The 25,798-nt window shown below is 38.3% G+C and overlaps 1 protein-coding gene across 1 annotated transcript; it reads left to right on the top strand.

Moving 5' to 3' along the window:
* The first annotated feature begins 444 nt into the window (after nt 1-444).
* Nucleotides 445-15,047, top strand: LOC124163736 (adhesion G-protein coupled receptor G6-like). Its single transcript, XM_046540811.1, has 6 exons — nt 445-760; nt 6,694-6,864; nt 7,213-7,501; nt 8,775-9,068; nt 11,684-12,210; nt 14,126-15,047. Exons 1-6 carry the CDS (start codon nt 566-568, stop codon nt 14,768-14,770), a joined length of 2,121 nt encoding a protein of 706 aa, XP_046396767.1. The 5' UTR covers nt 445-565; the 3' UTR covers nt 14,771-15,047.
* Nucleotides 15,048-25,798: the final 10,751 nt, after the last annotated feature.

Genomic DNA, 25,798 nt, shown 5'->3' with positions numbered 1-25,798 from the left:
GAGACTGGAAAATTACAAGCGTTACACCCATATTTAAAGAGGGATGCAGACATGACCCAGGCAACTATCGTCCAATTTCATCAACATCGATTATAGGCAAGATACTCGAGCATATCGTTGTTAGCAATATCATGACTTTCTTGGACTGTCGTAACCTCCTCCATGGATGTCAGCACGGCTTCCAAAAAGGTAGATCATGCGAAACTAAACCCCCCCTCTTTCTCACTTAGAAAGATTTTTTACCAAAACCAAAATGAAATATTTTGAAAGGGGCTGTTTGTGAAAAACGTTCTCGCATCTCTACTCACATATATTCTCACGGCCATCCATGAAATTATTGCCATTGTAGGATGCCGTGAGTGTTCTCTTCACTTTCAGCTCCTCCCAATACCATGAAGTAACAGAGCTACTCGATACGTATACGACTGAAAATCAGCAAGAGAGTACGACGTACTACATATTGGAAAGCTTGGAGGAAAACACAATCCGCGCCCGTGTGTCTTTCCGCGGTCTCAATGACGAGTTCCAGGGCGAGGAGTTGGACTGGAATGAGCGCATTCGCAACATGAGAGACTACTTGGAGAAGCGCAAGCCAGGTGCCGTGAACTTGAGGAGCACCAGGTATTGCCATCCGGAGAGAGGACACTGGTTAACGTGGCCAAAGACTCCCCAGGGAGGCCGCACGCTTCCCGAAGAGTCTTGTCCGAATAGCAACGACACCATTGGACTACTTCGTAGTTGCCAGGGTGATTTCTTCGAGGTAAGCATGAAATACAATACGCTTTCTTATACTTAAAAAAAAATTTAAAATACGAGTCCCAAAAAGGAAAACTAAAATGCACAGACCGTTCCCCATGACAAGACAATACCACTGGTGGAAAAAGATAGGGTCTACAGAGGCTCCAACCCTCGAAAGCTAAAACTGAAAAAAGCATTTCTTCTTTGAAAATTTTAATAACTAATTCAAACCTTTTAAAATAAGGGATAAAATTATAACGCATTAAAGAAACTTACACTGAGGCAAAATTTCTAAAAATGTACATTAATATTTGTTTTAAAAACTTTATTCTTGGGAAAATCACGCAACACTTATGTATTTCTCAAATTATTTGTAACCTCCCGGAGGCCTGCTACTGCTTAGTGGTTATACTCAAGGCCTCATACCTACCCCCCCTTTATCCCTACCCTAGATCCGCCACAGGAGTCCACTCAGAATAATAATATCCTTGTTGTCGACTGGTTACTGCTTTCTAGTGACATCGATTACTAGAAATTTCTGTCGATATTAGGGATTGATGGTAAATAAAGTACTGAGACTATTGTAAATAAAACACTAAGACGATTCTAGATCAAACACTGAGACGCATATTTTCAAAACGCATATCCTGAAAAACATACTACCAAATTGCATAAACAGTTGTTTCATCATATAAAACACTGCACGAAGCTTGCACTACGGAATAAGAGACGGTAGCATGAAGTGATAATGGTATAAACTATGTGATTAAAATAATATTTTTTTCCGAGCAATCAATGTTAAAAACTTTTAAGTGCTGTTATAATTTTCTTGAAATTTTGGTTCTATAGCCTTTACTGTGCTAAAACTTGAACGACTACTGCTTGTCCCCCTCTATTTTTGATCATAGGTACGCCTTTGTACTTATGTGTGTTGTAACGGGTAGAAGGTTTTAAGACATTCCAACCGTATAGCTAACCGTATTGAGCATATCAGTGAATGAACAGAGTTGATCTATAGTATTCATACTTTGTAATGGTTGAGACCCGTCACAATGTTTTCCCACCCCATTTTTCTTCATCCCATCCCGCACTCCTGTTTTTTCCGTAGTTCCTGGCATTCATTAGTAAGGACCAGCTCAAGACATCAATTTCACCAAATCTCCCGAGTTTTAGCGCACGTAGGTTTTCAAGAGTCAAAATAAATTATCATCGAGGAAGGACTTTGTGTGACTTCATGCCAATGAAAAGTTCTTTTGTGGTCGACAGGTCACTTGAGCAACCTATTCAGTAATGGGTAGGGACATGCAAAAGGTGGGGTTATTTTATAGCCAAAAGTGGTGTTATTTTTCTACAAAAGCGATGTTATTTTTTCCTGAAATCAGTGTTATTTTAACGGCAAAATAATTGATGTTGATTGAGAGCCATCCTTCCAGTGGCCCACCCATTGCCCTAAATTTAGGATAATAATTTAATATTTTAAATAATTTTAATATTATTAAATTTAGGGAATAATTTAAGCAATAATATACATGGAGTATTGACTGAATTCACCTATTTTACACAGTTATCCTTCGCGTATACATATATTTAGCTTACATAGAGAGAAATTACTTTTAAATGTCTGTAATTTCAAATGAAATATTGCTATTGTGATCAAGTTGTCATCTTTTATATTTGTTTTCTTATTTGTTAACACAGTGCTATAGCAGGAAAGAAATCTTTCTCAGTCCATGTTTACAGAAGGGATCCAAATTGCTTAAAGGCACTTAGATGCAAACGATGTCTCAGACATTTGAGCTCCTGGATTGCTTTAATTACATCCACTGAACCCCGGGAATTTTGCTTTTGTAGTAATTTCTGTAATTCTCCCAACCCAAACATCAACTTCTCTGTCTCCATCGATTCCAGGCCATGAATTTTTTGTTTTTAAGTCAGGGTTCATGTCTGTAGATGGAACTTCTTGGGGAGCGAAAACCGAGATCTTTTCAAATACCTATTTTTCTGCTTAGGTCTTCTACCATAAGAGAACTAAGTTTGGTTGATGCCTTTTCAGCCATCTGCGTAAGTATTGACTTTACAGCAGCTGCTTTAGAGGTTTTCTTGTTTTGCAGATGTAATAAGTGGTTTTATCTAAAAAAAAAGCACTCTTATGAATATTCTCAAGGCTCATTTTTAACTTCCTTAACTCTTTCAAAATGGTGGAGTTCTCTCCTTAGCATGAATGCAGGACTGTGCTCCATGAGACTCTTCGGTCCCCTCTATATGGAGCATTTATGTTGGACATCTGTTGGGAAAGGTCTTTCAGATAATCAAACACTCTCAACACCAACCTTTTCTGATCCTTCCTAGTGGGCATTTGCCTTTCGTTTTCTTTGATGAAGGAAACGACCCTATTACGAGAAAAGGGTTGCATACAAAAATAAAAGATGCATAAATGCGTGGCATTGATGTTATATAAGGTCCTGTTATTGTAATTATATAAAAGAATAGTAGGGAAAATAGTATCAATGAATGGTAATCCCCTTTCTTAATGCCACTCATTGTAGAATAACACCAAAACTGGAGTCCTTTGTCATCAACCTCGCCTGAGAGAGTGCAGAATGTATAGAATACGACACAGTCGGCGCCCAGCACTTGGGGACAATCTCAAATGAAGAAATGATAATATTTCATATGCATCATATATGATATACTTGCACTGAAGATATTAAAGCGCAACGAGTGAATCCTCGGGGCGGCAGTGGAAGAGTAGCAAGGAATTACCCATTACTAGGGACATGCAAAAGTCGCAAATGCGATAACGCGAATTTTAACGCGAATCCGGGGTTTTCCCGCGATATACGCGATTTCCAGGGATTTCCCGCGAATACGCGAATTTCGTGTTAATTGCGATGTTCTCCAATTCATGGGCGATTTTCACCAACTCAGACGCGATAATCACCATTTTTTTCTTCTGCTCATGCTCTTCCCACGAAATTGTTTTTCGAAGCGTACATTTAAGCCGTAATTTTTTCACTGCATTCGCCGCTTTCCGACGCGACGAATTTCCATGGGCCGCCGTTCACGGCACAACGCCGTGAGATGTCTCGTTTGAAAGTGAGAGAGATGTCTCGTTTGAAAGTGGCCTGAATTTCACGGAACCGCGCCGTGAACGACGCGGACGCGAACTTCACGCTACACTTGAGGCTACTTTCGAACGCGACGAAAAGTCGTTGCGTTCGAAAGTAGCCTCAAGGTAGCACGGTGTGTATTTCACGCCATAAACGGCGCACCGCCGGTCCGGATTGAACCTTGCCTAGCTGACCGTCAACAACGCCGTGCCGTCAACTGCGCGATTCGACTTGCTTGAAGACATGCATTGAGACCAATGGTTATTTGAAAGCGCAGTGCCGTGCCGTTGACGACGGCCGGAGTAAAGCAATAGTCTGAAAGCGGCAAAAAGCTGCTGTGCGCCGTCTATTCCGTGAAATACAAACGGAGCTACATTGTGGCAGTTTTCAGCTGAAACGACTTATTGCCGGCTGCCGTTCCCGGCACAGCGCCGTAAAATTCAGGCCACTTTCCGACAAGGCAACTCACTGATTTCACGGCGCTGTGGCGGGAACGGCGGCCCGCGGAAATTAGTCGCGTCGGTGAGCGGCCAATGACGTGAAAAAATTACGGCTTAAATATACGCCTCGAGAAACCATTTCTTGCAGAGCAGAAGGAAAAAAATGATGAAAATCGCGTCTGAGTTAGTGAAAATCGCCCATGAATTGGAGAAAATTCATGATGTCCACAAAGAAACACACTCGAGGAAATAAGGCGACTTGTTTGTACGGAGGATGTCTAAACTGCGTTCACAATGTCTACAAAGTAGCCAAAATGCCATGGGAATCTGATGGATGACATAATAAAATTACTGGAGGGTTCAAACTATCCATATGCTCACATTCTATAAAGAGTTATCCCTTTCGCTGCTAATGGCGAAAATATGCGGCAGGACATTTGTTGATCCGGGAGTCGAAAGGCGAACATTTTCGTCCAAGATTTTCCTACGCAGGCCTATTGCCAAAAATACGTTTCCTTGCTCTCCTCCTTTTATGACATTCGTGGGTTCGCAAAGTCTTAGTTTCGGGACCCAACACAGGCCAACACCATGGACTGGCAAAATCTGTAACTGCCGAAATCCAGAAGCGTGAACCTAGACCCTCTTCTATTATTACCCCTCTTTGTGGCAAGGGACCGCGGTCATACAATTTTTCATTCAGTTAGTTTGCGAAATAAATAAATGGTTCTTTCTCAAAAAACATAAACTAAGAATTAAATTCTTTGTCTTCTGGCAGCGTTTACAATTTTTAAACAAAATTCTGCCATAAAATTTGACTTATATCTCGATTTCAGTATAAAATCAACATGGAAATTGTTAATGCATTAAAGTCGTTAATGCTGACGCTGGAGCTTTATTCAAAATTTTAAAATTCTCAGAATAAATCGAGGAATTCAATTGGAAGTCTGCAATTTACGTGCAAGCAACAATCATCCATATGTGTAATTCACATAAGCAAAGCATGAGTTGACAGCGAACCAATGCCGCTGGTAGGGTTATAAACCACAAAAGGAGGGAGACCAACTACCCTCAGAGTCCAAGATTGCTATTCGTTACCTACCATTAGTGTATTCATAATAAACAAATCATTTGGGTTTAGAAATACCGGTTTAGGCGATGGGCAATAGTAAATTTTATCCTCATTTGAAAAAGGCCAGATTGGCGCCCATGCGATGCCACTTCACGTGACGTCACAGGGAAATAGTTTCAACACGAGAGGATAGGAGTTTTACATCGTCTGAGGTTATCAATGTATGCATGAGGCACATAGCTCAGAGAAACATGTCTTAATAATCACCTATTAAAACTGGCTAAGGTTGAAATGTTTTCTTCGTTTGATAAGGTATTAATAATCCTTTTTTAAGCCAAGCGCTACCTGCAAGCAGGGTAATATGCTACCTGCTAGCATCCTGCGTCGTATCAGCGTTCAGATCCTCGCCCCAAGGTCACCTCACTTGAGGCAGCGGGAACCAGAGCGACGTCATTTCACTTTTCATTTAATCACGCAACATAGATATCGTCATTTAAAAATCTAAAAGCGTGAAATACGTACTCCAGGAGTAATGATCTTTTTATTTAGGCAATAAAAAACAATAGGAAACCACCCTATTGTTGCATTATTTTTAGGTATCATGCGCATATATAAGAGGTTAATATCACTACAATTACAATTTTTTAAGTTTAATATTTTTCAGCACAATGTCTGAACAGGAATGAGGCAAACGCAATTTTTCTGCGGAAAATACTACTAATACAATAAAATTTCAGGTCTGAAGAGGTTTAAGCAGGCGATTTTCACGCGGTAATTTTGAGCATTTCTTCCACGAATAAGTCGTTAGCATAAGGTCACTCAGATGATATTAAACAAATAATACTCACACTTAAAAATTATATTATTTTTCTCTATAGTGCAATTGAGATCCCGGTTGTATTATTTTTCAACGTCTTGCAGTTTTTTCATACATTTTTGGCCCTTATTTATTTACATTTCCATGCTGTGTTACATACTGTCATCTGCTAAAAAATTTCATCTAATCCCAAAAAGGTCAGGTAACTTCTGACTACTCTTCATTTATCCTATGCTCAAATTTAAACCTACCTTTTCTTTTAAAAATATATACTTTTTCCAGCCATTTCAAGGTGCCCTATTTGACATCCAGATATTCAGAAGTCTCACGTGGACATCCTTTGGATGTCCATTGGATGCCATTTAAATTACATCCTGTAAAGGTCAGACAACTTCTGCCAACTCTTCATTTATCCTATGGTCAGATTTAAAAAATACCTTTTCTTAAAAGGTATAGACTTTGCTTATGCTGCTATAGGTTCTTATCCTACCCAGGTAGTAAATTATCCTTCTTTTCCAGGGCGTTTATTGGGAGCCTTTGCCATCACCAAATGGCTCTCGTGTACTATGTCGTACATCTCCTCAACGCTGGGAGCGATTATCAAATTTGAGTCTTCACGTGGAGAAAGGTGATTCCTTCGAGAACTTCGCGAAGGAAGTGGAAAAATACTCTAATTTATCAGCAATTGAGGTGAGATACCTGGAGTAAGCGTCGTGCCATAATACTGAATGATGTCATTATTTTCTTCAGGTCATGGTACAAATAAGACTGACAATAAGGATATTGTCCATTTTTTCTTATCTCTGCTCCTAAAGTTTATAATCATTGGAATATTTAATGGAAGCCGTTTATATCTAAATTTACATTCCATATTATATTTATCAAATCCACAAATGGAAATCCAAGCCTTTCGAAAAACAAGACACTCGTTTAGGGAATTCCATCACAGCATAATTTAATTATTTGGCGATTTCATTCCTCCATTAGGCCTGATTTCAATATTATCTTTTGATCGCGCCCAACTCTGTTGATTTCCAGATCAGTATCATCACGGAAGCTTTAACTAGGGTAGCAGAAAATATAAGTGATGCTTCAAAGTTTTCTCGCCAAGATATTATTTCTGCTCTAACACTTGCTAACACTGTTTTGGACACAAATTCCATCGAAATCATGGCATCAGACAACGCATCAGGGACTTCAAATGACTTTCGTCTGGCGACTGAGAAGTTGATGGTGACTGCTGCGACGAAAGATGTTGAGCCTGTTACTCTCGAACATGTGTCTGGATTCTCAGCGCTTCCTGAAGCAGGAGTCAGAGGATTCAAGGGTATGAATCGGCGTAAAGAGTGAAGACTAGCTAAGATGTTAATCCAGTTTTCCATAAGCTTAACCGTATACGTATAAGAGTCTAACGACATGACACATTCACAAGCACATGTTATCGTGTGAATGGATGAATCACACAGGCCAACGATGAAAAAAAACTTTTTTAGTGAAATTACCTTATTCTTATGTCTTTTAAGTTGCTGAATCCAAATGTGATGCTTTAAAAGTTGTATCACCCACCATTTATTCACATTTTACAGTTAAATTTACGAAATAAATTAATATTTTTAGAATTTAACAGCTTTTTTATAGTTAAAATAAAATTGGAAAAGTAGGTCTAATGAACGAAGATAATGGGGGATTACTGTTGGTACTTCACCGAGAAGTGCAACAAGCGATTCATCGCAGAAAAATCTACACATGAAGCTTCAAGAAAAAAAGGGAAAGAAAATATAGACCAATTCCAGTTAACACGTGAACCCTGTATTATCTCGCTACATTACTATTGTTAGTAATTTAACAGTGTGTACAAACAATTTTATGATGTAACACAGTGCTTCATTGATTTCCCTATGCGCCGTTTAGGGGTATTAGACTAAATATTAAAATACAAAATTACTTGGAAACTATGGGTGATACAAAAAAGGCTAGGATTGGATTCGGCACATAAAAATCTATTAACATCAGCTTTTAAAAAAAAAAAAATTTCAAACAATATTTTTTTGTTGGCCTGTGTAATCGAGAGTGGTTTACCACGCGAACCACCGAAACTTAAGGACATGAATGATCAGAAAGTAATTTGGTTTATAATTTAGTTCACTTGCTTGACTTTGATTCATGTCCAGTGCTGTCTAAAGTAACGTTGGGTAAAACTGCAACCATCTTCAAGGAGAATGCTTGTATTCTCGCTGAAGACAGTGGTGAACTAAATCCTAGAAAGTTCGATGCCCAACACTTCAGCTACCCTATAGGAGAGGTTCATTTCCTGATTTAAATGCAATTGCTGTTGTATCACGAACATTTTATTAAAACGATTTTGAAAAATTAATGAAATTTTGCCATATATTAGCACATTAAGAAATTAATTTTCAATTTCAGTTTTTAATTTAAAACATTTTTGTAACGTTATTCCCCTTGTGGAAAGCTATCTCCTTAAGCTTAAGAATCAATGAAGTGGATATATATATATTTCACTGTTTTATAAATTTACATTCACATGATATTAAATTAAATAAAACTTCATATTTCAAATTAATATGCGTCATTTTTTTAAGGCTACCAACAAATAAACGGCAATGGGTCAATGATGGTAAATATGACACCTATATTCTGGAATAAAGATAACGAGAATGACAACGCGTCAATGTTCGTCATGCTACTGGAGAAGCCACAATTTTACACTGGCATTACAGCCATTTTGTACAATAAAAACAGTTTATATCCTGTGAAACCATTCGAGTCTTATGAAAATGTCGCCCAAGTTGGCTCAACAGTCGTCTTCAGCGCACATCAAATGAATGGAACAAATAGCAAATCACCATTAAAATTACTTCTACTCTTCTCAAAAGGTGAGTATGAATGGAGTTACACACTGGTGCCAGTGGCACAGTGAGGGGGAGGTTTCGGGGATCAACCCCCCCCCCCCCCCCAGAGCTCAGATAAATTTTTAAGTTATTCCATTTCACTTCATTGGATTAATATTACTTATGGAATAGTGTAAATATTAATAAAATATCCCTCAGAAGGACGCAAAACACACCATTTTGAACCATTCATATGAAAAATGTATCTAGGGTACCCGCAGCTCCCGCTTACCCTGGCGGGTATTCCACATCCTGAGATCCCCCAATGTTTTGCGCCCAACCCCGCTCGCCTAGCCTTAATTCCTAGCTGCGCCCCTGATTGATGCAGCTGGGAGAAGAGGGAGATAGGGAGGTTCATTTGAATAAGAGTTATAATATTTGTGGACTTGCCCCTCCCCAGTCTGTATTTATTTTTTTAATGTATTTAGATTGATTTAGGTGTGTTTCAATTGTGCTCTCAAAATGCATGCTTGTAGTCTTACCCTCCATTATCAATTGCCAATATGGCTTACTCCCTTATATTCCATCCAAATGTCCTTCAAAGTCTCCTACGTCCTCTCCCTCGTTTACCTAACGTTCTACACTCCAACACCGTTTTCAACATCCCCTACCTGCTAAGTACTCGCTCCATTCATGCTTCCTGTCTCCTTCGTATCTCATCTAAATGCTGCCTCTCTTAACCCGCCACGTTCAGCACTTCGGCCGTTTTCCAATCCACGTAGTGTGCACTCAATCCCTCGTTCCCTTTCTCCCTTGTACCCTGCTGTCTTACTACTGGCGCCATAAAGTGTGAACATAAATAATGCGAACTATTGACAGTAACGAAATGTGAAACCACAGGGTAGTGTAAGGATATCTGTTGGTAGATTTAAGAAACAATTTTACAATGCCTCTCGGTTTGTTCACGTTTGTAATTTAAACTGCTTAGTATTTAGACTTTTCTGGCACTGATTGGACGCTCCTTCTACACATAATGAACACAAAATTACTTACAGCTCCAGTTCAAAATTTTTGAGTTTTCCATTGCCGCCGTTTTCACGTCCACTTCCCACGAGGGCACGTGAACGAGGGAGCATCCGCGTTCCCTTGTTCACTTACCCTTCGTTCCCTTGCGCCCTCGCCGATAGGGTCAACCCTCGCTGTCGTCACATCCGTAAGTTGACGATTGAAAAGCGCACGAAGGGTGAATAATTGCGAATTGGAAAACGGCCTAATTATTCTTCCTAAACGGTTATTCCTCCTCTCAGTCCTCTTCACTTTCTCCCTTCATCCTCACACTCACGTCTCTAACGTCCCCAGTCTTCTCCCGCCCTCCTTCCTAAGTGCCCGCGTCCATATTTCATTTCCGTGTTGCACCCGCCTCTTTCCGCCAGTGGGCTCATTTCGACCGGCTTCAAGAATCGAATAATAAGTGGATAAGTTGTTGCAAGCTTTGCCAACATATTTGTGATGACTCGACAACAAAAAGCAGTGCGCGTTTTACACAAGAGCCTTCTATATTCAGAATTGTAGGACTTTATAGCCATATGGCTACGGTGGGTGGAAAAAGGTTAACAGAGTCATCTGCAAGTCCACATTGCGTGCGAACATTCAACAAAAGAAACTTTATTTTATATAAAAGGGGATTCTAAACCTGAAACCCCGAATTGACGTGCCGCAAGGCGCTCTATCGCATAAGCTGCCATCGCTGGTATCTAGGATACTAGTCATTCTCATTCATTATCTCACTGGCTCATATCGCCGGCACTTCCTTCTGTCTGATTTTCCTCCTTTTTGCGATAACGCTCTATGCCGTATCATCAAAAGCCTGAGATACCATGACTCCTAATCGGAAAAAGAAAAATTTTAAATTTTAGGAAAACTTTTAGGGCCCTTGCTGTAGAAATAAAATTATCTGCCTTGGAGAAAATTCAGGAGTTGAGGCATTGATCTCATCCAATAACGTTTTATTGAGGCGAGAAAGTAAGACGATAGTTACCAATGGGCTAGTTGTCTCTTAAAGGGATGTATGGAGGGCAGTCGCCAAAAGGGAAAAAATTCCGGGGTTGGTGGTGTGATGCACCGAAAGGCTCCCCCTGGCTATGTGCTTGGCTTAATAGCAGATTACGTGATAGAGCAGTTGGAACAAATTCGGAAGATAAGGCTTCGGATCCCTACCTAATGACATGATATTTAATCTATGAAATTATTGCACATCTCATCATCTTCATTTTAAGGAAATAATCATAAGATTGGTTTGATGCAGCTCTCCATTTCTCTCTCCTACCCACTAACCTTTTCGTAGCAATGTACTCTTCTCTTATACATCCCATATAACCTGCCCTATGAAACTCATACAGGGCCGTCCCTTGCCCTTCTTTCCTTCAACTTGTCCTTCAACGATTGTCTCTATCAGGCCATGTGGTCTACTAAGTTGTCCCGTCTGCTGCTAAAGGATTTTAGGAGGCTTCTCTTTTCTACCACTCTTCTTAGGACTACCTCGTTACTTACGTGGTCAATTCATTTTATCTTCATCATTCTTCGGTAGCACCACATTTCGAATGCTTCCACTCTTGACTTCTCAATGGCATATATACCGGGGATTCCCTTTCCGTTTTCAGGTCAATTCGAAGGGGCAGAAAATAGCATGTGCGTGTTCTGGAAGGAGAGCGCTCGTCATTGGACGGATGAGGGATGCAGGCCTGTGTGCGACACCCACCTGGTACCGCCAGACATGTTCGGATGCATCTGCGACCACCTGACCGACTTTGCTTTGCTTGTGTCCCTACCGCCTATGAATGGCGAGTGGGAAATAGACGATGCCCAGATCTCAACGGTCCACATCGTCTGCTCTTCAATCTCCCTGCTATGCCTCCTGGCCATGTTCCTCTATGCTGCACTGTGCCCGCATTGGTGTGAATCCCTGTATGTGAAGATCAACCTGAACCTCAGCGCCTCAGTGGCCCTCTCGTTGATGATATGTGTCGTCGAAGAGATTCGAAGGAAGGCCATCCACGAATGCGGCCAATCCATATCCTGCATCGTCCTCGGAGGTTTTCAGCACTACTTCATGGTCGCCTCATTCTGCTGGGTCGCGGTGGTATCTGTCTTCCTGGCCTCGCAAGTCCACCCGAACAACGTGCTACGGGTATGTCACTCATACGTTTGATGATTGGATAAGGTACAACCGTTAACAGAACGTGGCACAAACCACGTGGAGGTTTGTTACGGCCAATATTGGCTCGTAAAAAGCAATCATGCAAATCTAACATCAACATTATATTATACATACATATTTTTAACCCTTAACCGGTGACGTGCGGTCTGAGAGATCACTGCGTTTCTAAAATAATGAATATATTCAAAATTAAGATTTCAAAATATCTATAATTCTCGTTAGCTTCATATTTTTGCATAACAAGGACATCCCACTCTTAAAATTTAACGTTCCTTTTATTAATTTCTGTAAATTTGCAATTGAACTCGATTAGCAGTCTGTGAGACCGCACGTCACTTAGGTACTAAGAATGCATCAAGAAAAGGGATAAGCGGGATAAATTTTATGGCTACTTACTACTTAGCCTTCCAACTTAAACATTTAAGGCCTTTTTTGAATCTGGCGAAATATTGATATAACTAATAACTATAACTAATAACTATAACCCAAGTGTTTTTGGCATCAGTTTTTTGATCCTGCTTCAAAACACAATTTTTTATGACAAATTGATTCGTATTGGGAGTGTAAAAATTTTAATACATGTTTTAAAATAGTAAATCCTTCAAAAAAATTAAACAAATCAATAAAAATGGCGTAGAAATATTTTATAAATTTTTGATTTATTGCGGTCTCCCAGACCGCACGTCACTGGTAGTGTAACAAGAATTGCACGTCACTGGTTAATGATTAACTGCAGGAGCTGCAAGATCAATTTTATCGATTTCTATGTTCAACATTGTAGGCATTTATTACAGACGAAAAGGCGACTTTTGCATGCATTGACGGCATTCAAGATGGGATTGGAGTGACATGCACATGGGCACATTTTTCAATGGGATGTTTTTTGCATCTTACAACAATACGATACCAACTTTTGGAAATCTTTCCAAAGAATTTTCGTAAAACTAAGAAAAGGTGAAGGAAGTACGTAAACTGGTACTAAGAGTCTATTGTAATATTTTTATCACCTTTTCTGTGGCCAACCGACTGCTTTTTCAATTGTAACACTCTTCATAAAATAAAACAGGTTGCTAATAACATGCTACCCAAAGGAAATATATAATTTTTAATTAATTCTGCAACATTTTAATAAAAATGATCATATCAGAGACCATTCAAACCATAAGGATGCGTTACTATGAGGCAGGTTCAGGATAGAACAGAGGAGCTGCCTCAAGAAATCAAAATAATTATCATGCAGTTTAAATATAGTGCACAAAATATATGAGAAGTATTCTAGGAAAGAAATAGGAAAACTATACTGTATACTTGCAATGTGTGTGGCTCTGATGTTAATAATAGCTGGAGAGCATTTACGGGTCATGGCTGTAAAAGGTTCCTCCAACATATGGGAATGCTTCATTGCATAAGCACATATACATACACAAATGTAGGCAAATAATAGTCGATCATTGACAAACACCCTAGAGGTGACTATGGGTGCAGTATTTACACCATTAAGTGGGGGAGCGGGACTCTTGGGCCACCCCTGTCATATTTATTTGGTAAATGAGTACAATGTATTAGCAGTGCCTAACATTGGTTTTGCCCCAATGCAGAGTATAACATGGCAGCGGCCGCCATTTTAAGTGCATTAGGCTGGGAGCCGCTGGAGACTCGAAGGCTGCGCACTATGCTTAGATTGCTTAAACAATTGAGAATGGTTATCTTTAAGAGCGACACGGAGAACATGATGTTAGAGCTACACTATATTTACTGAATTAAGAGAGATTTTTGCCGAACGGATAGATATGGGAATTCGTTTAAGGGGAGTGACCTGGCTTTGAGGTTGACATGTAGATGTAGATTTATATATTTTTTCATCTTTCACAATGTTCTTTTTCAGACAAGAATGACCCACCTCCTCCTCCGTTCGTCCGCCATTGGCTGGGGCATTCCAGTGATCCCTGTTGCTGTCAGTATGGGCATTGACACACGCCTCTATATCCACCGCCCCGGCACAGCTTTCTGCTTCCCCGATGGAAATGCCTTTTATTTCGGCGTGCTGACACCCACGGCTGCTGCCATGTTGACGACAATCGTAGCTTTTGCATTCATCATTTGGACCATCTTCTGCTACAAAAGCCCCATTCCAGTTATATCCACGAAACCAAAACTACTCCGCCGATTCTGCTCAGCGTTCATCTTGTTGTTTTCCCTTGGATTCTACTGGGTGATTGCTCTGCCTCTCCAGCTGCTCACGTGGAAGCCGACGGCGTACCGATATTTCAGACTTTTTGTGGCCTCCACGGTGGTAATGCAAGGGACGTCGCAGTTTTTGCTGCTTATCGCCTTAAAGAAAAGCGCTCGGACGAGGCTTTCCCAGCGATTGTCTACAATATTCTCCAATCTTAAGAGTTCTTTGTCGTCATCGAAGAAACACATAGTGACCAAAGATAATAGCGGCAGGTTCATATCCTACCTATCTCCCGGTAACACTACTGAAAAAATGGATTCTTCCAACGACCTGCAGGATTTTAAGCAGTGTTAACCCAATTTATGCGAAATGCATCAATAATGCTCTTAAATTTAAGAATCACGACCTTAGGCCCAGATTCGCCAAAGCTATCTCTTACGTCCCTGATTCAATTGTCAATCATTTTTGAGATTCACATTCCAGCCACTGCAATGATGTCCATTGGATATCCCGGCTAATATCCATGGATTTTCATTTGATGTCTTCTGGACTTCCAGTGGATGTACAAATGTCTTACTTTTAGACATCATTGCAGTGGCTGGAATGTGAATCTCAAAAATGATTGATAATTAAGTCAGGAAAGTAAGAGATAGCTTTGGCGAATCTGGGCCTAATGTCATGATTCTTAAATTAGGTTTTAGTCATATTCATTTAATTTGTCGAAGGCATGTACATAAGTTCTGAACCTACTTACTCTTTTCAATTACGAGTTATGGTGTGGTGGTGGATGTACAAATGTCTTACTTGTGGACATCCATAGGATGTCTTTTCCAGGATTTTGAAAATATTTGGTAATTATTTCATATTATCGGTATTTGATTCATCAGCCCCCAAATGAGTACATTATTAAAATTCCTATTTCCCACATTTTGTATTGAATATACTCATGACCATTTTCACCAAGTGGATTTCTTGAATGTTTACGGTCCAAAACAAACTCGTAGACAAACTTAAGTAACTCTGATACTTTTCATTACAATTTCACATTAAGCATATCATTATTTCGTCATTTAGATAATATATTCTGTTGACTAATTTTTTAATACAATTTTTGGACTAGTTTTTGACGGTAAGAGCAAAGTGAAAATGATGAGTTTGACAAAAATTAAACTATAATACAATGTGGCCTGAAAATATTTCTATACGTTGAGTAAGTTTCAAAATATTACTGTGATTCGTATAGGCTTTAGTCATATTCATTTATTTGTCGAAGGCATGTACATAGGTTCTAAACCTACTTACTCTTTTCAATTACGAGTTATGGTGCCATGAGACGAAAACTATTGCCTTCCAATTCAATTTTCCTAAGATCAGACATTGTCATTGTGCTGATAGCAAAACCTTATTTTTTGCATTAATGTTATTTAAGTCTATTTTTTTATCATTTTGACTTATTTACTTTATACTCAGTTTATTAAGGAAATAAATATTTAAATAAATAAAATAAAGAGCCAGAAGAATAAAGAGAATCTAATTCTTTATTGAAAAAGTTTTATAAGCTGTGAAAATATCACTTTTTACAGTTTTTTCTGACGAAAAATCAACTTTCATCACGCTTTTAAGAGCCAGAATAGCGTCAAAATCCATTTCCAGGCATGAAATATGCTAAACTTTCCTGTGGGAGGGCCCGATCATGAGCCCCCATTCACCCCAGATGACCCCTGACTATAAGAAGTAATAAATAACAAAGAAATAAAGCTGAAAAATTTTGTTAAATAGGAAATAAATTAAAGCTAGCAAATAAATGACATCAACTGCATTGAAGAAGAATTTCCATAAGGTCAATTGCAGCACTCATGGTGGTAGCCAAAGAATTCATATTAGCGGACACTGGGGCACAGTGGGACACGGGGTACAGTGGGACAATTGATTTATTTAAAACATTTAATCCGTCAAAGAGCATTTGTAATAAAATTAAAGAAGTCACATCACGACAAATAATGCACAAAAATCTTATTCCATAATGTTATGTAGCTTCGCATCAATGTCATCAAATATGTTTTTTGCTATAATTTTCGTAACTTTCATGTTGTGAATATTTATGCAATTTTCCTAATTATTATTAGCTCCATAAAAAATGACTCGTCGAATACATTGTTTAGAGACTTTTTAATATTTTTAAAAACATATTTTCCGAATGTAACATGTTTTAAATTTTTGCTGACAAAAATAAGGATTCAGGACATGAGGAGCACAGTGGGACAACTTGGATTGGGGCACAGTGGGACAACTCGGATTGGGGCACTGTTGGACGCCGACTTACAGCCCAGGTGCTTTGAATTATCAATCTCCGTAGCCTAAACGCACTCTAATTTCATGTCATGGTGACTTTATAGTGTTTTGGCTCCATATTTTTGTTTTAAGATTTGAAGCAGTATATTTCAATGCACCAATGTGACGACAAAAGTATTGAATGGCAACAGCAATGCACGTAAGTAAAGTAAAGCCGAATTGAATAATTAGTGTGAACCCCGATCGTATGTGACTATTTGTCTACATTTCTTGAATCCCACTGTTATATAGATGTGCTCTTAATATGGAACAGTTCAGTCTTGGCCATAAGTGAGCTTTAGGTAGTGAGGAGAGAGTCTCATAAATATTAGGTGCTGCGATATTTCTCCTTTCTATTGGCATGCTCAGGGAACATTACTAGTAAACTGTGAATAACAACTGCATCACAACTGCACCACAGACCTTCTCACCTACACACGAAAAAATTAGCGTATGAGTTTGCTCAGAGAAATGAAAATAAATACCCGCCATCCTGCGATTAGAAAGAAATCACTCATGATTATTTGTTTCATGGTTTTATGAAGCGGAATCCTTCAATTAGCCTTCGAAAACTAGAGGAAACCTCACTGGCAAGAGCCATGGGCGACTGGGCGATGGTTCTATAGGACGATTGTGAGTGCATTTTTGACCGATCTATCAGGTCTTTATGTGAAACACGTATTTGCCGTTGGAACTGCATACAATCATGATGAAAGTGCTTCTACTCTCACTACCGCTCAACTCCAAGGAAAAGTGATAGCCCCCAAAGGTGAAACACAAGTAGGTGAAGTTACCTCCTTTGAAAGAGGCTCCTCGATGACATTGTGCTATATTATAAATGCTCAGGTTAATACAATTCCTCCAGTTTTTGTGTTATCTAGAGTGAAATTCCTTCCAAAAATACTGCTTAACTTATGAGATCAGTAGGTGACGCAAACCCATCTGGATGGACGACTATCAATTTATTTTTACTGGTTTTAAAGTATTTCATCGATCATACAAAGTTTTCTAAAATAATACTGCATTGCTAATTTTACACAACCATGAATCGCATATTTCTGTTGATGCTATCGAGTTAGTAAAAATGAATGGGGTGGTAATGTTTACTTTGCCACCTCACTGGAGTCATATACCGCAGCCATTAGATTGTGTTTGACCCTTGGAAAAAATATTAATGTGACTGCGAATGCCCCAGAAACCACTCAGGAGAGAGAATAACAAATTGCAACTTGGCAGAGTTAGTGGGTACAGCATATAAAAAGAATTTTAATCTAATAATATTATTTCTATGTTTAGTTCAACCGGGGTATGCCCTGTTAACCCAAGTATTTTTAATGACAACCACCTTGAACAAGCTGGCCAATGTCGAAGATCAGTTTGTTGCACCTTTATAATTTTATTTAGAACCCGAGGAGAATCTTGAAAGCCCAGGACATCCCGGGCTGAAACATCCTTTTCGAGGGCAAAGTTGTCACCCCTGAGGAAATGCGTCCAAAGTCTATCAGGCTAATATCTAAAAATACTAGAAAGAAGAAAAGACAGGAGATCCCTACGGATGCACTAGTTTAAAAGAGACTGGAAAATTAATATCATCAAAGGAAAAAGCGAAAAATAAACAGCCTGCTTATGAGAAAATGTTGAAAAATGAGAGATTAAAATGTCAAGAAAATTAGAGATTTTCATATGAAAGGACTACAAAAGGGGATTTGAAATGGAAGAAATAGCTCAATTTTGAAATAAAGTCACTAAATTTAACGTAAAGGACAGTTTAAAGTACTTAAACCATTAAAATAATTAAATTTTCATGAAAAACATTGTAAGCAGTGATTTAAAATTTATATTAACGTGACTAAATATTTTTCATCCGCACATGTATCTTGAATAATAATTTTTTGATTTATATGTTCGCTGGCATATGTATTCCACCTATTAAATTCATTTGTACCCTCCATTAATTTAAAATTTGTATTTTATTGACTAATGCAAGCCTGTCCCACTCTGCCCCGTGCACCGTCCCACTCTGCCCCAACCTGGGGCAGAGTGGGACACTTTTCATCAAAGAAGAAACTTAAGTATTTCAACTATTTTAAGCTAATTGTATTACTTGCGGAAGTTTTAGAATATATTCTCCAAGCAATGGTACCAAAATTTTTCATTTACCAATAACTCTGTGGGAAATAAAAATGAAATGCTAAAACTGTCCCACTGTGCCCCAGTCTCCCCTACCTCCTAATCATGGAGAAATTGGAATCCCTTTTGTAGTGCCATTGTGATCAACTTCCGTTGGACCAATACTGTTATCCGTTTCATGGGGCTGATGGAAGATATCTCTGTTGAAGTGGAAATGGGCCCTGTGTGTATGCCCACAGTTCCACAAGCATGGGCTAATGGTCAATGTCACTTAGAATATTATGGATAGAACTTTTGAAGAAGTGATGAGCAGGTAGGTGAAGAAATGTAGATTCCAGATGGTTTTTTTTTTCTATTTGAGAGGTTAAGTTTGAGTTTCAGATTGAGCAAGTACTGAGGGTGAAGGGATAATAAAAACCGTGTTAGAGGAAAGAATGTTTGGAAAGCAAGGGAGAGGAAGAAAGGGAATTGTAGTAATGGATAAAAAGAACAGGAGCAGGCCAGGATGATTTAAAAAATACTTGCTGCAAATCTACCGGAAGAATATTTGAAAAACGTAGAAAATATGAAGGCCCAATTGACCATGTGATGAATGGGTCTTTTACATAGTGGAAGTACTACATGTTTGGGTCCATGTGAGGTGCTGGATTTAGACTACTCGTTCAAATACTCCACGGTGAAATATGATGCAATACTTTCCTAGCGAATAATTTGCATGAAGCTGTCACATGTCTCATGATCCCCACAAAAAATTCAATCATTGTGTATCACAGAAGTTTTAATGGACTACTCATTTACTGTCATCAGGGAGACCGAATATATTTGACTGAACAAAAAATCATTGAAATATGACTAAGAATGGCTGGCGAAACATTGGTCACTAAGCCAATCATATTGCTGAGGATTGCTATAAACCTGAAGCCATAAATGCAACGATAATGAGAACAAACTTAATATTTGGACACCTGATAAATTGAGTGAATTCGGAATTGTAATAGGTGCATGCATTTTACGGTTATACAACCAATTAAGGTGTGATGTCGTATAAAAGGTAATGAGCTCTGATAAAATAAGTAGAATAAATTCCGTCTTTTAGAGAAATAAATGCAATTTTAACCCTTACGTCAATAGCTGAAAAAAGATCTACTAAAGGGAAATTTTAAAAAATTGTTGCCAGGCATAAAAAAAACGATTTAAAAAAACTTTTGTTGCCAGGCTTGAAAAAATTTGCAAGTAAATATGAATTTAGACACATATTTACTTGCAGAAATTTTTTTTTTTGCATTTTCATTTAAAGTATCCATATCAACCAATATTTCCTTCATTCGCATGGATATCCGGCTTCCTGAATTTCGATAACTACAGGTTTCCCGAGATAAGCAAAAAAATTTTACTGCATATAAAAATTCATACATTGCTCTTATACTTATTGATGACAAAAATTTTAATTAATGCTCATATAATTTTATAGCAATAGAATGATTGATCCGGTATTATTCATTCATTACTGGCTGGCGATACCTATCCATATTTGACATTCCATTCAAATTTGTTTTTGTGATGATTTTGAAATATATAAAATAAGCGGCTTTAATATATCTGGACTCGAGGAAGGAAATAGCCTTTAGCGCTTGAAATTAGCTTGTTATCGCTAAAATGGGACAGGAAAGTAACGACGGATGCAGTTTATTATCAATATCAAGGCGGAAGTTGATTGAATATCGGCTCATTTACGGACGTGAATAGTCCAAGGGAAGAAGCAGTATTCACTTGTGTTCAAGAAATCGGAAAAGAGGCAAGTGAGAATATTGGCAAGAAGAGAGCTGCGAAACATAGGAATTTTTAAGTGGGACAAAGAATGAATTTCTTCGATCATATCATAACCAGGTGTGTCTTGGCGTGCGTTTATGCGGTGGCAGCTCTATTGGCTATCCACGGACAAGGTGAGTCGTTTACATTTGAAGGAATTAAGTGCGATGATGCGAGCCACAGCCCATATTACTAGAACCAAATATCTTAAATTTGGCGATATTAGGTAACTCTTAGAACAGTGAATCAATAACAGTAGTTTTCGGCTTCTGCGGCCATGATTGAAATGCTAAAATACGAAACCACGTGATATCAGACTGCTAAGTGATAATCTCCCTAAAACCTTTTACAATGAAGCGACCGAGAAAAAAATCCAGAATATTGAAGTGAGTCAGCGGGTAATGAATTAATAGGTATCGGATCAATTATTTTATTGCTACTAAATTAAATAAATATTACAATAAATTTTTGTCAACGGTTAGAATCCACCTTGATAAATTCAATAAAATCATTTTTGTATGTATTAAAATTTTGACTAATAGAAATACAGGGATCCGGATACTCATGCGAAAGAAGGAAATATTGGTAGATATTGATTTTCGAATAAAAATGGAAAAATATTTTATGCTAGTAAAAAGGTAATAAAAAACCGTTGTTTGTGCCTGGCAACAAAGATTTTTTTTTTAATATCTGTGAACCATATACTTTTTCCAGTATTTGACATAAGGGGTAAAATTACATTTTATTTCTTAAAAAGACAGGATAAATTTTAATGATTTTATCGTAACACATCATTTTTTTATTTTATGGTACGACATCACATCTTCCTTGGTTGTATAACCATAATATGTATGCATTATATAATATTTTCTAAAAAGGTAATGCCAAAAAAAACGTTGTTCTTGGTAATAAGGTCTCTTAAGTTGGAAAGTAGAAAACTTTGGCAGTGTCTTTTAATATTTGACATCAATTTTTCTGTTCAGTGCTTGTAAAATTTAAAGCTTTCCATTGGTCAATCAATAAAACACAAGAACTGACCTCGTTCGAGTCTATTTAGCATACACGGTTTCAGACCTTGTTGGTTTGGATTTTATTTATTTTGAGTTTTTGACCGCATTAACTTCGGAACATCGGAAGCTCTCATTCATTCCGGAATATATTGACGAATACAATAGTATAATAGGCTATATATTCGTAGTTGAAGTATTTTGATTTCTTAAGGGTGTATCGAAAACTTAGCATTCATAAAATATACTTGTCGGATGTATCGAGTATGGATATTTTAAAAGCGAAATTAGCAAAATGTAAAGATGAATATTTTGCTTCAAACGTGATAGTATATTAAAAAAAACATTTCAAACTGAATGATGTAAGACGAGGAAAAATGCTAGCAAATGAGTGGTAATTTTTATGATTTCCTCTGAATGAGAAACTATAGCGATATGGAAGTCATTCCGAAGACGGCCGAAAGCGCAATTTCTCGGATCCCAACAAAATGGAGGTATCATCATTCCATTTTGATAAGTTTGGGATTCGTCACCCATTTTTGAGTGTGTTATTTGCTTTGAGGTAGAAAGTCAGCGGTTTATAATATCCTCAAATTGATTTTAATACGGAATATTTTAAAAATCTTCCGATATCTAATTAACCTTACAGCGATATCCCTAAGTTTCTCCGCTTGTACCACTAACTACTAAGCACTCTCCTGAATATCCTAAATTAATAATAAATGCGTATAAAATCTATTGTAATGTATGATTCAGCATATTTTAAGGGTAAGTAATAGGGAAGTTAAGCGCAAGAAAATATGTTTCCCTTTTTTTTATCTGGGACTTTTATTTGAATGAAATATTTTGGGAAATACGTCTACGGCTACCATTCATTGGATTTTTGATTTACAGATCTGAATGCAGTAAAGAAGATTAGCATGGCTTCAGTCACTGTTCTTGACGGGATGCATGGTCCCCCTCACATTTTGAGAGGGAAAAATTTGTCATTGCTTCCATATTTTGCATCTGGAAGAGAAAGTATTTCACTATGTACTATTGGAAACTACAGTTACTATTGGACAATCTTAAGTTTATTAGGATTCATACGTAAGTGTATGCAACTTGTATTTTATTTGTGGCTAATTTTCATATACATGTTATTCATTGCAAGTAATGACGGTATCTATTTTTCGCGATTAAGTGAAAAGTGAAAATTTTAAAGCGCGCGAAAACGCGACGGCTGAGTACGAATGCTGGGAAAAGCCCGTGTGACGTCTGGCAGCCGCTTTGTGAGGCCACCTGGGTGCTAGGCTATGATCGCCGCTACGATGCAGGCTGCTTGCTGCCGAGGACGGCGCGTTGGTAGCATTGAGTACCCTGCTAGCAGAGCGCTTGGCTTATTATTATATAAGCGTTATTAATACCCAATCAAGTGAAGGAAACTTTTCGATCATAGGCACTTTTAAGAGGTGATTATTAAGAGATGTATCCCTGACCTCCGTTCCCCATGGATGCATTGGTAATCGATGTAAACCTCCTATCTACTCATATATCATCTAAGCCCCTGTGACGTCACGTGGAGTGGCATCGCATGGGCGCCTATGTGCCCTTTTTCAAATGAGGTTAGAATTGGCCATCAACATTCGTCTACACTGGGATTTCTAAAGCCAAACATACTTTGCATATTATGAATACAATAACGGTGGGTAACGGTTCGCAATCAATGCCTTCCGTTTATTTTCAAGGAGGAAACTACCCTATTGGTGTTGAACTCAATGCTAGCAAAAAAAGAGTGCTTGACACGGCGAAGCGCGATAGTTGTTAGCAAACAGGTACATATATACACACACAGCATATGAACAGTAAATTCGAAATAGAGAAAGATTTATTAATTATGGCATTAAATCACTACAATTGAATTCCTTTATAGGTGGACAGAGTCCTTTGTCGGTCTATAATTTTATAACAGATATATTTATTTATAATCACGAATTCTACTACAAAAACAATAAATGTAATAAAAAAATCCATCTGAACTTCGGCATCAAGCGTTTGAATGGGGGAGTCAAATGGTGACAGGTTGAGTAAATCCAATTTAATGCAATATCATCTGAAACCTATTGCAACACATATTTAAATTATTATTTTGCTTAAAGGTAGGAGACATTTTACCGCAGCATTGATTTTTAACAATTTTTGTCATATTTTATTATATACATATTTTCATTTTTCAAATTTAAACATAGTGTCTCATATTCAGACAGTGAAAATGTATGGTTGGGAGGTTATCAATCCGGAAATGGAACTGTGTCACCTCTATGGGACTGCACCACGGAGAAAAACGCTGAAGATTTTAAAGCGAAAGGTAAGTAGCTCCTTCATTTGAGATACTTACATTCAATTGTAAATGTCGCGTTGAAATATTATACCATTATTTTAAGCAAAGTAAAATTTCATTGGTCACTGAATAATATTAATTTTTTTATACTACTTCTTATTAAATGCTTTTCAAAATTTGCATATCTTCCTAATTTAAGTTTTTCTCTTTCCCTAATGTAATGTTACAGAGACGCCAAGTATCTTGCTACTCTTGAATTTAGATTATATTATGTAAATAATGGATGCACATCTTCTTATTCTTTTTTGGCGCTACGGCCTTTTGCCAGCTTTGGCCTCCGTTACAATCTTCCTCCAATACTCTATCTTGATTGCCTTCCTCATCCATCTTCTAGACCAGTGGTCTTCAATCTTTTTTAATGCAAGGGCCGAAAATCTCTTTCTCATCGTCTGGAGAGCCACAATGCTCCACTTCACCTTACCAACACATCATTAAAACAAAAAATATATTTCTTTCAAAGTGTTCAAAGTAGTTTCAAATTGATTTCGAAAAAAATTAAAAGTTCAATCAATCAATGCAATTTTTGACGTTGTTTATTTTTGACAAGTTTGTCAATACAGAGTTTTTAATGTGTGGCGCGATAGAATATTTCCTTTGGCCTCTTGGGGACGCAAGAAATTGGCCGGACTGTTGCATGCGGCCAGGGGACCTTGAGTTGAAGACCTTTGCTATGAACCATCAAAGTAGACAGGTTTGCTGCCACCCACCTCGTCAATTCAGGCGTGGGCGTCATTTTGTTTTTACGTTGAATAATTTTCCTTCCCAAGCTTATTGGCCACTCACTACTCTAGTATTCTAATAATACGAATAGGACTTACCCCCAGCATAGTGTACGTGTGGCGGATACAGATGGGGGGCGCTGGGGGCACGCGCCCCTCCCCCTTTGCGGGGCCGCCCGTATTGCCAAACATTGCAATATACAATCCGATGTTTGACATATACCTCACTCACTGGCCACTCTCTCATTCACGTATACAAATTCCCGACCACTTCCGGACGTGCTGGGAAGACGAAATTTTTAACGAAGGTGGGGAAGGAAAATGATCGTGGGGAAAACTCCAAAAACTCCCACTTTCCCTCCGGAACACCCCCCCTCCCCCCGAAAAAATTTAAATTGGCGGAAATTTCGAATTTTCGGTACCTTCTAACAAAGGAACGGCTTCTGCTACTTATCGGTTCCAAATATGTGCATTTTATTCTTTAGGCTGAGAAACTAGGTTAATGAAGCTTTCTTTTGACGTCGATTTCATCTCCATGCGTCCATTAAAACCTCCGCTACGAATCTTCAAATTTGGAGAAAAATCCAACTTTTCGTCGATTTTTTGGTACCTCCTACATTCGATCGACTATTGCTCCTTAACCGTTCTAATGAGGCTTTTTAATCCATCTAGTTTCGATCGGCGTTGCCAAAAAACAGTTTCCGTAAAAAAATCGTCAAAATTAGCATTTCCATTTCTTAAAAAATCGACTTTTTCGTGCCTTCCGCCACGCCATCGCCCACTGCTCCTCCACTGTTTCTTATCTGCAATGTTTTACACGTATAATGAAGTACAAGAATGAGGCTTCTGTTTGACGTCAATTTCATCTCCATAAATTGAACATAACCTTCGCAATGACTTGTCAAAGTTGGAGATAAGTCGATTCCTCTCCCAAGCTCCTGCAACGTTTGGTAACTTACAACATTACCGCCGTGAAGTTTGCATCTCACCAACGTACAATTTTCAG

Source organism: Ischnura elegans, chromosome 8 (assembly GCF_921293095.1).
Source record: "Ischnura elegans chromosome 8, ioIscEleg1.1, whole genome shotgun sequence".
NCBI lineage: Eukaryota > Metazoa > Arthropoda > Insecta > Odonata > Coenagrionidae > Ischnura > Ischnura elegans.
Note: the sequence above shows the minus strand (reverse complement) of the source record. Positions and strands in the feature narration are given on the sequence as shown.